At 35.1% G+C, this 11,742-nt stretch overlaps 1 protein-coding gene across 1 annotated transcript; it reads right to left on the bottom strand.

Moving 5' to 3' along the window:
* Positions 1–508: 508 nt before the first annotated feature.
* Positions 509–8,596, bottom strand: LOC145807754 (GTPase LSG1-2-like). The gene is made up of 7 exons (XM_082906529.1): positions 8,125–8,596; positions 7,058–7,159; positions 6,890–6,976; positions 5,080–5,173; positions 3,084–3,140; positions 2,021–2,100; positions 509–1,930 (listed from the first exon to the last, which is right to left on the bottom strand). The coding sequence occupies exons 1-7, from the start codon at positions 8,346–8,348 to the stop codon at positions 802–804; spliced, it is 1,773 nt and encodes a 590-aa protein (XP_082762655.1). The 5' UTR covers positions 8,349–8,596; the 3' UTR covers positions 509–801.
* Positions 8,597–11,742: the final 3,146 nt, after the last annotated feature.

Here is an 11,742-nt window from a genome sequence, read left to right as displayed (position 1 = left end):
GAATATATAGTGAAAAGAATATCATTACCCGATATGACTTATTAGCTAACTGGCGATGATAAGTAACCAGTTAGGGGCACCCAATATAAAATCTTGTTTCCGTCCCTGCCCATGATGATCCTTCACTGCCCCTAACTGGTGCCTGGTTCTCAACTTTCAAAGGTTAGTTCAAAACAAACCTAATGTATACCCTAAATATTGGGGATATGTTATGAAAATGACATAGACAATAATACTCCCTAAGGAACAACCAGTGGCCCTTGATCCACACACAATTACCAAAAGCCCCTCCCGCGTTTAAAGTTTTTACCATCATCCGGTAAAAAATAAAATAAAATAAAATAAAAAACTTCGATTTCCAACTATACTAAAACAATCAGTAGCAGTAGATCCAATGCATTCTACACTACTCCAGTGAAAAAAAATGTTGTCCAAGTTACAAATCATTCACTTGCAACAACGGCAATAATTTACACAATGCAAACTAATTTCAGATTCTCTACTAATATTCAGATAAGGTCCATTTCATTGATTTCTGATATGGAAGGCATGTGCATTATCTCTGCAATATGTACAGAGGTTTCAGATTCTCTATAGTCAGACAACAATATGATGATATTACAATACAAAACTCCTAATCATTATCAAGTTCACATCATTCAATAATTTGGCAACAAGAAGAAAACAAATAAAATGATTGCATTCACTAAGAAACATAAACTTAAAAACTATAGGCAAGAGGCAACCATACTGGTGATCAGCAAATAAAAAAGTGGCAGCCACAATGAGCTACAAGAGGACCTATTCAACTTTGAGAGGACCTGTATTCGCTGGCTTCTGGAATACTCTTACTACTGGCATTCCATCACCATCCTCACCCCCGACCCTCCATGACCGGTCTTTTTTCCTCTGAGGCTTCCTGTGCTGTTTATGAGATGCATTTTCACGCTTTTTCTTAGCAGGGACCTTCCCAGAACCTAATCCATTAGCCATGTCAAATGAATTCAAATCATTCAATACATGCTCTAAATTGGGCGTGCTTTCTTCATCTTCACTGCTTGGAGGGTTTTCAGTATCAGATGAATCTGATTCATGCATCTCAGATGAGCTTGGTGCATCTGCAACCTCCAGGCCAGCTTCATCATTTGACATTCCTGGGGGCATTTCAAAGTGAGGCAGCTTCCCATCAATGTAATCCTTCAAAATTTGGCGGGCAGCTTTAGTTTCGTCTGGCAGTCCACTTGATGCAACATAGCCTCGAGAGGCACAATATGCTCTCAAAAGTTCTGATGCCAAAGGGGGTCGAGATTGTGACTCATATGATTTGGGTTTTGGTAGAGTGATTCTATAGGCATCCTCAATTACGTGCCTAGGAACTCGATTTGCCACAACCTGCACAGCCTCCCTGTGCTCAGTCATTCGATCAATCGGTAAAACCCCAGAAGCAATCATCTCATATCTTGAGCTTGTAAAGGATGGAAAGACCAATCCAGGGCAGTCACATAGTGTTAGTTCATCAGATATTATGAGTGTCTGAAAATGCTTTGTCTTTCCTGGAGTTGATGTAACACCTGTCCGCTTCTCACCAACCAAAGCATTGATTGTTGAGCTTTTCCCAACATTTGGGTACCCCACAAAACCCACCATCACACTTTTAGATGCTGTGTTTCCTGCAACATTTTCACAATGGGCACGGCTGGAATGTGTTTTCCTCCTTGTCATGGCTATCTCCTCTGCTTCGGACTGTAAACGGGCCAAAAGCTCCTCCCTGCCATATATTTTTGTATCAGCATCATCTGATTCTTGCAGGCTATTCTGGATGTCCACTGGAAATCTAAGTTGTTTTCCTTCAAGAGCAGCAGAAACGGCCTTGGCTGACCAGAATACAAAAAGAATCCCATGAAGGCGAAAATATTTTGCCCATTCGACTCTGCAATAGTGTGAAGAAATGCTTTCAAAATACCGAAAAACATAGTTTAAGGTAAGTAGCAGCAGAGACATTTATGATTGAGATACTAACCTGACAGAAAACGGTAAAAGATCTGCCTTGTTAATAAGAAGCAATGTCTTTTTGTGCTCATCAATTTCTCGTGCATATTCCTGCAGCAAAATCAATTTATGAAAAAGGCTTTTTGATTACTTATCATCATATAAGCAAGAAGCAAAATTTCATTTCATTGCACTGGCTTTTAATTCCCCAAAAGGCAAAAAGTAGCAAATTTTATCCCATGAGTCTCTTATGTCTACCAATTTGCCTTCAAAACACTCTTGAGTTCCTTTCTAGCAAATCACCCACATAAATGCACAAACTACACAGCACCAAAGAACCCGGCCTTTAAAACTAGAACCGAAGCCCCTAAAGTCAATACAAAAAAATAAACATGAATCACCCATTTCATCTCCACCATACAAAATACCCTCTATCTACCAAAGGTCCAAAAGCCACCAAATAAATGCAAAAATAAAATATCACTACTTTCCTCTTCCCCTTACACATGTAATTAACAATTCGGTTTCCTTTGAATCATGTCATTAGTATTTTCTTATGAGTCAAAGTCCAAACAGATACTTTAACCTTTAGTGTCACATTTGCTTTCCAAAACAACCCATAAGGGGCAAAGATTGGAACATCCAGATTATCAATGGTTTCACAAGAAAAAACACTAGAGGAATGAACAGACCACACGAATTTATCACCAATTTGATTAACCAAGAAACACACTCAAGAATGGATATTAAAGAAGCAAGTGCAATAGCCTCACGATCATTAAGATTTCAGAAGAAATGAAAATTCCAATGAATTGGAGAAGAATGAGATAATACCATAGAAGCAATTGAGGCATCATGGGACCAATATAAATGATAAAAAAGTGCACGCCACAACTACATAATCGTACATCAAACAATAGCATTAACTTTTAAAGTTTCAAAGGTTTGAACTAATTTATTGTCACATGAGATTTTCTACAATGTTATCATAGTCATATCCTCCAATTCTCTAATAAGAGATTTGCAATAATCATTTCCTGATTATATCATGTTATTTTACCTCTCCATTAAGCAACTAAAAGAAAGTTCCTTACCTCGAGATCAGGGCAACGGTAGAAAAGTGGGTCCCTTGCATCAACCACCATCACAAGCTGGAGAGATAGCAAGGTTCAGCATTTACATAACATCAACCGCATAAAGTAAAATAAAATACTAACCTTTAATTTATTGTAACTGAGAAAAGAAAAAGAAAAGGAAAAAGAGAAGAAAAATGAAAGAATGTAGGCGAGCAAAACAAACTTATGTATTATCTTTTTGGGTAAGCAAAACACGAAGCATGACTTCAACGTTGCCATATGGCAACAAACATGATCAAGCGAAAGAGGTATAAATGGCTAATTAAAACTGTAAATATCTTTCAAGTATATGATTCCAGGTCAACAAAATCTGGCATCATATGTTATTTTCTACAGGAATCGGATTTTCATAAGATAAGTTACATTGCCAGTGGAGAAAAATACTTAAATGGGTTATTGCAACAAGTAAAAGACGATGCTTTGGAGAGAGCAAAAACCAAAATGGAGGATTGAAAATGCAAGAGTACTTGAAATCCATGCCACAGATAAATAACAGCCTGAAGAAATTTATCAAATGCCATCAAACACCACCAAGGATCATCACTTGCATCAAAATGATATTAGTTAGAGGGCCTTGTAAAATAACAGTTTTGGGAATATTTGTCAAACCACATGGGAAATAGTTTTTTTTTTGTTCTTGGTGGGACGATGGTTCTTCTATTACTATAATTATGGTAGTATGTTGATGGTAGTGATGGATTTACTATTACAATTTACAACTAGTTGTTAAACTAGTGCAAAGTATAGGATATAATGATCAAACATATTAAAATAGTACCAATACTATCAACGTGTTTCAAAAGTAAATTGAGTTAAAGAGTATATAATAAATAATCAAAAAGAGCTCAGTACTATTCTAGCATCTTAAAAAAAAATGACATTATATTCTACTATCATCTATGATCAAATAATTTACTTATTAACAATAAAAAAATATGATTAATTAAGCTTTGCTTAGGAGATTTTTTTTTTAGTTACAAGACAAAGTTGTATTAGACAATGTGACGAGGGGACACAACCATGATACAATCATAAAAAGAAAAAGAAAAGAAAGAGAGAAATGAAATAACACGAAAAAAAAAAATGAGATCTCAAATACAGACTCCAAGACATCCGCACCAAAACCAAGTAAAAATATCAACCAATAAGATTAATCAAATAAAATTGCATAGTTGTCAAATCGAAAATCGTTTCAAGAATCTAATCAAATTGTTTAGAAAAATATATATTCTCTTGTCATTTAAAAAATGGGCCTTGAAATTCTAAATACAGTAGAATAAGAAGAAATAGTAAGTGGAAATCCTTTATATACTCTTAGGAATGACTAACTAGTTGCCTCTGCAATTCAGGGTAGTTACTTTATAGTTATCTAGCGGGGGAGACTAAGAAGTTGAGCCAACCAGACTTCTCAACCAATGGATATCTAAAAATGCATGGGTAATATCTTGGTTGCTTTTTTTTATTAACCTACTATTCGGTCACAATTTTTGTTACTTGATATAACCCATGAGATTTGTACTGTAACATTTCATTTATATTCTCAGTGAGATAACGATGCCCACACCAATGAGCTACAGAACAAATTAAAACAAATTGAGATTCAATGTACAGTTTTAGAAAGTTGAAATTCGCTGAAATTTGAAAAAGCGGACAATACAGTGATATACAAACAAAATGAAATCTGTTTTAGGTTCCCTTCCACTATAAGTTTTTCATAAAAAGTTTAGCAATACTTCACATCTAAGTTTTGCTCATCCATCCACAGATGGCTGCGATTTAGTCAGATAACAAACTGTGCATCCAGATTGCACTTTTCCTCTAAGGGTTAGTAGTCAATTTTAGTTCTATCGTTTTTTATTTCATCTCTTCAACTGCCACAGATAGGAGACATGCAGCTCCATGAAAGGACACTCTAAGCAGAAATATTACAATTTTGTAAAGACATTGACAATACCAGATCACTACGTTCAACAACCCGCCAAAGTTGTCTCCATATATCTAGGTTCTTCTCAAATGGGGTAAGAACAAGCCTCTGATTCTCCTCAAGTCTGCAAAAATAATGAAACTATATGAATATAATGTATAAGCATATTCAAAAAAAAAAAAAACGAGAGCAATACAGGAAATTAGATTAAGAACAAAAATCTTATGCATGAAAATAAAAAGCAACTGATTTGAAAAGCCATGTTGTTAGTGTATAATGGTAGGGAATAAAAACACACAAGTTCTTGTTTAACGTGTGGAGTCAAGACTCACAATTGGAGAGGGCACTCACTCCACGAGAACCATGATTACATGCTTAAATTTTGTGTAATAGGAAACTGGGTAACACTCTACGTTACACAGACTTGGGTGTGGGTATCGAGTGTGGGTGCATATCTAGGGGTTGGACACTTCAAAATAAAAAATTGAGGATACATGGATATGGATCCAAATTTGGATATAGATACAGGGATACATTAAATAGTTATTTTTTAAATATATTTATTACATGAAGATGAGTTAAAAAAAAGTTAAGAAATAATAGATTCTGTTAAAAAAAATAATAATAACAAATAAAAATTATAATAGGCATAAAATAAATTATATTATATATGATAAAATAAATAATTTTTTATTTTAGGCATAAAAATTATATTATTTATGATATATATATAAATGATAAATTATATTATATATATGATAAATAATATTAAAAAGAAGAGAGAGAGAGAGAGAGAGAGAGAGACGCGAAGTCGATCAGTGAGAGAAGAAAATAGAAAGTCGATTGAAATCGAGAGAAGAGAGAGACGAAGTCGATCAATGAGAGAAGAAAACAAAAAGTCGATTGAAACCAAGAGAAGAGAGAGACGAAGACAATCGAGAGTGAGAGATGAGAGAGACGAAGAGATTGATCGACAGTGAGAGCAGGAGAAGAAGACAAATCGTGAGAAGAAGATCGAAACCCTAATTGTAGGATCGAAGCCCTAATCTCCATTTTCGTAGCCCTAATGGCAGGTGTGCCATCTTTCTTCTTACTTTCATATGTTGTGTCCACTTCTTCCATGCCGTATCCCAGCCGGATTCCATACCCATACCCGTGTCTTCGCCAAAACTGACAAGTCCATGTAATGTAGGTAATACTGCACAATCCTTCAATTCTTCCATTGGAATCAATTCTTCCATTTTTAGTTCTTCCGTTGTAACTAAAAATTACAATTCTGCCTAGATATTAACACAGGCCCAACAAGAAATTTAGAGGGACATTAGTTCTATGATTTTAGCATTTCTTTAGTGGGTAGCACCAATTGATCTAGTTAAATAGCCTGGAATTTCTTAACACAAAAACTATTCAACCTATGTAATGTTGTCCTATCAAATGATGAATTGTTTAATGACAATGTTGTCCCAGATGATGAAAGGTTAACAGATGATGGATTGAAGCAATAAAAAAACCTCCTAAAGCGCATCTTGAATGTCAACATGTTTCAATTTATTGGCATCCTTTTAAAAAGAGTAATTCATTTTGTTCTTCTATTTTGCTGGTCTTCCCAGTTTCCAAACACTACTTGTCTTGATGAATTAAAGTTGTGCATGTGTTTTCAACTTCAAAATGAAACACGTGACAGGTAGAAATAGTAGATATTTCTTTGCTGCAAATAAAAAATATAGACTAATTCCATTTTTTACATATACAAATATATCATTAGTTATTCCAGAAAAATTGAAATCCTTGCTTATGTGCCTAAATGAGACAGTGCATAATTCCAAGTCATAAACCTCACATTGCAAGGCTGCGACGCCAAACTAAAAAAGCTTGTCTTTCATTGGTATCAAGCTCTTCCACGGACATTTTCGTATTCCATGGTGGCCTGGAGAAAAGAAGAAAAGTCATGATCAGCACACACCACAAAAGCTTGGCAAATATACTTTAGACATAAGAAAATATATACCTGCGTGGAACACGAAGACTGCTAGCATGCAATGCCTCCTCTCTCTTTTGTTGAAGTCTCTTTTCCTTAGGTGTCAAGTCACTGATGCTAGAGCTAGAGTCCCTGCTCCCATACAATCAAGGCATAGACATTAAACAATAATCCACAAACCCCTAAACCACCCATCCACACACACAGAGTACAAAATTCGATAAGGCTATAAAAGAGGAGAAGAAGAATACACATAAGAAATCATGAGGTCCATGACAGACTCAAAAACCACTATGTTTGGATTGAGTGATTTGGAGAGAAAAGAAAATAAATAAAGAGATATGTATTTTTCTTACTTGTTTGGTTAACTTAAGTGAAGAGAAATAGAGAGAAACTCAGAGAAACTCACTTATCTTGTAACCCTCATTTTCAATCTTTCCAGAGTGGAGAGATTGGGACAGAAAAGAAATCAAAAGATTCTTATATTTTCATAATATCAATTTTGTCCCTGTAAAAATAAAAGAAATAAAATGATTGACAAGACATAAAAAGATTATTTTTGTAATATAACATAAAACAGTTTCTTTTCTTTTCTCTTATAAAATCTAACCAAATAAGAAGGAAAATAAGAAGGAGAGAAATCATGATCTTTTCTTTTCTTTTCTTTTCTTTTCTTTTCTCTCATAACTTAAGTAATCATTTCTTTTCTTTCCTCTCCTAGGTCCCAAACATAGTGAATCCATAAGGAGGAAAAGAAGAAGGATTGTAAGGAACACAAAGCTCTGAAACAAGGTTTGCAAAAATATTAAGGTGTCTCAATTTACAATAATACACTAACAAATATAATATAATGAGGATTGAAAATGAGAAATAGGAGACTGACTAAATAGCAAGAAACAAAATAAAGATACCAGTTATTATGCTACAATTTCAAGCCATCAAATTAAATTACAAACGCACATGACTGGCAATCTCATTTCCCTCAATATCACCCAATAACACTAGACTCAGCAACTCTACTCTCAAAATGAACAGTGCATAATACGATTAAAAAAAAGGAAAAAGAAATTAACAATATGATATGAACTTGAACGTACGGATCGACAAGGAGGTTGGGGATAGGGTTGTCGACGGAGAAGAGACGAGCAGCCTCGTCGGCCTGCTCGATTACGGCGTCGATGTCGTTGACGTCGGTGATGGATTCAAGAACCTTGTTTTGCTGGTGCCTGTAGAAACGACCTTTCTCTTTCGACTGTTGGACCATCTGGTTGTGCTGCTTCACTAGTGCCCTTCCTAGCCCCGTTTTCTCATTCTTTCCCATCTCTTTCTTTCTTTCTTTCTTTCTTTCTTTCTTTCTTCTACAAACCCTAATAATGCTCTCTCTCTCTCTCTTCTGTGCTTCCTGAAGAGCTTCGATGGGGTTGATATGGTAGGGTTATATTATGGAACGGTGCAAAGAGGAGGTAGGGAAATGGAAAATGACTTGTAGCGCCACAAGGGGCACCCACGACCCCCTCTCTGATTGGCCATTTTAAGTTTTTTTTTTTTTTTTCATCTCCAATTATCAGCCACCAGGAGTGGTGGGTGCACTAAGGATCCTCTAGAGTTTTTTTTTCTTAAAGTTTCCTAAAGTGGTGTGTTGTATAGGTGAGATTTAATGCTAAAAAATTGATGTGACTTGTCATTAAATCTCAACCATACAACACACCACTCTAAGAAACTTTAGAGAAAAAAAACTCTAGAGGATCCTTGCTCGTGGTGGGTGTGGTGATGGAAAAGAGTCTCAACCACTTTCCGTAGGGAAATAAAATTGGGACTGTGAGGCGAATCGTTGAGTTCACCCAGCCAAGTTTGACGGGTTCTTCTGTTTTACTATGGCTTTCAACGGATTAGATTTAAAATCTAACTCGGCTTGAAAATTTGAATTTATTTATCAAAAATAAAATAAAATAAAATAAATTGACCTCATAATCTGAAATAGGGCTAGGCATAGAGTCATCCGACCCTCATAACCTGCCCGACCTGACCTCACACACGTATGAGCGGTTTTGCAAATATAATAAGGTTGGGTGCGATTTAGAATATAAGAAGTTTTTGGGTTGTGGGTTTGAACTGCACCCGCCCGCACTTAGAATATATAATTTTTTTTTATATATAAAAAATCTAGACCGTTCATCTATGATTTATCCTAAATATTTTTGTTTTGACCAAACAAACCAAACCCTAATCCTAATATAATTTGTGCAACTCTCTTCTTCTCTTTTGTTCTTTCATTTCCCATCTCTCTCGTTGTTCCATCTCTCTCTCTCTTTCTCTATGCGGCGACCAAAACCAGTGAAGTGAGCGACCAATCAACCTTCGCAAGATCCACTCTCTCTCTCTCTTCGGCAATTCTCAAGTAACTCTCTCTCTCTCTCCTCTCCTTTCTCCCTCTCCTCGATCTCTGGTTTTTTTCTTAGGCAATCAAATCTGTCTCTCTTTGTTCGCAGCCTCTCTTCTCATCTCGCTCTCTCTCGTTCTTCCATCCCTCCCTTTCTCTTTGTGGCGACCAGAAAAGCGACCGATCAACCTTCGCAAGATCGACTCTCTCTCTCTAGCAACTCTCAAGTTAGCGTCTCTCTGTCTTTTTCTCTCTCCCAATCTTTGATGTTGTTTTTTAGGCTAATAGATCTCTCTCTCTCTCTCTCTACGATCTCTGAATTTTTTTTTTTGGTTATACAATCAGATCTATAGCAAGTTAGCAACAAATCTTGAGTTTAATTGTTTATTTATTTTTTAAACTAGCTATTTTATTTCTTCATATAGTTGAATCTGTTTAGATTTTGTTTAATTGAATCTGTTTAGATTTTTTAAAATTTTTTTTTTCCCTGGAGTTTTCTATTGTTGAATTTTATTTAGAAGGTGATGTGATGGGTGAAATTGGTCGTAGAAATTTTTTTTTGGTTATGCAATCAGTTCTGTAACAACAGATATTGAGTTTATTTATTTATTTATTTTTTAAACTAGCTATTTTATTTCTTTATATAGTTGAATCTGTTATTGAATCTGTTTAGATTCTGCTATTGAAATTTAATTAAATTTTAGAAATGGAAATTGAATCTTTTATTGAATTTGAAATTGAATTTGTTTAGATTTTTTAATTTTTTTGGGGAGTTTTCTATTATTGAATTTTATTTAGAGGGTGATGGGGTGGGTGAAATCGAATCTGTTAATTACTTACTCTGTTATTGAATTTGAATTTTTTTTTTAATCTGAATGAAATTGAATCTGAATTACTTACTCTGTTACTTACTCTAGATAAATTTGAATTTGATTTTTTTTTAATCTGAATTTAATTTGTAGTACAGTTTGAACGGAGGATACTATTGAATCTCCCGCAGTGAATTTTTTTACCTCTGGAATCCTCTAATTCTCAAATGAATCATCCCTTAACCGAACCCAAACCCGAATCTGAACCTAAGCCTCTTAGACCCCCAAAGAGAAAAAGAAATGGTGGATGGGGGAGAGCACCATCCACAGTTTGGGATCATTTTGATAAGGTTATAGGGACCGATGGAAAGCATAGAGTCGTATGCAAATATTGCAAGAAAGAGTATTTGGCTGACTCTAGACTTTATGCGACTAGCAGTTTGAGGAGTCATACATCTAATTGTAAAGAATATCCAAATAGAGATACAGATGGTCAACAAACATTAAATCTTAAACCGAAACAAAATAAAGAAGGTGTTGAGGTTATAGCAACAACTTTTAATTTTTGATGCTTGTAAAAGGTCTCTTGCGGAGATGGTTGTCATTGATGAGTTGTCATTTAGATTTGTGGAGAGAGTTGGGTTTAGAAGATTTTGTAATTTCATGCAATCCAAATTCACACAAATCCCCTCTCGTCATGTCATATCTAAAGAAGTGCTTAAATATTCAAGAATGAAAGAGATATGTTAAAGAAGGCCATGAAGGGTTGTAGAATTTGCTTTACTAGGGACACTTGGACATCTATTCAGAATTTGTGTTACATGTGTTTGACTACTCATTTCATTGATGACAACTGGAAACTTCAAAGAAGAATCATAAATTTTCAACAAGTTGAAGATCACAAAGGAAAAACATTGGGTAGGAAAATTGAGTCATGTTTGATTGAGTGGAACATTGATAGCATATTCATCTTAACAGTTGATAATGTTAGTTCTAATAATCTTACCACTCAATATTTGAAAACAATAACCAAAGATTAGAAGGGGACTATTTTGCAACATGAGTTTATTCACATGAGCTGTTGTGCACATATTCTTAATCTTGTTGTGAGTGATGGGTTGAAAGAAATGGACGATTCTATTGCTAACATTAGACTTGCGGTGGATATGTGAGGTCTTCTCCTCATAGACTTGCGATGGATACCTAGATATACCAACTAGGTGGAACTCTACATATTTGATGTTGGAGGCCACCGAAAAGTATGAGAAGGCTTTTAACCGCTTGAAGTTTGTGGATTCCAATTTTAAACCTTATTTCAAGGATGTTGATGGTGGCATAAGGAGAAGTCTGAATGAGTTGGATTGGAAGAAATATAGATTGTTTTTGAGGCTTCTAAAATTATTTTATCTTGTAACTAAGGAGTTTTTGGGGTCTCTCTTTGTTACTTCCAATGATTTTTACAAAGAAATGTTTGTTATTAAAAGCAAAATTAACCAATTAATTTTGGAGGAGGGTGATACTTTGAG

This window comes from Camellia sinensis, chromosome 14 (genome assembly GCF_055761805.1).
Source record: "Camellia sinensis isolate YWXY chromosome 14, ASM5576180v1, whole genome shotgun sequence".
Taxonomy (NCBI): domain Eukaryota; kingdom Viridiplantae; phylum Streptophyta; class Magnoliopsida; order Ericales; family Theaceae; genus Camellia; species Camellia sinensis.
The sequence above is the reverse complement of the archived record's forward strand: the minus strand, read 5'-3'. Positions and strand labels throughout refer to the sequence as shown.

Excerpts from the sequence above, each read along its gene's own strand:
- LOC145807754 (XM_082906529.1), bottom strand. The coding sequence starts at position 8,348 with ATGGGAAAGAATGAGAAAACGGGGCTAGGAAGGGCACTAGTGAAGCAG. Across the intron at positions 3,141-5,079 it reads TTGTTGAACGTAGTGATCTG|CTTGTGATGGTGGTTGATGC; the intron begins GTATTGTCAATG and ends CTATCTCTCCAG. Across the intron at positions 1,931-2,020 it reads CTTTTACCGTTTTCTGTCAG|AGTCGAATGGGCAAAATATT; the intron begins GTTAGTATCTCA and ends ACACTATTGCAG.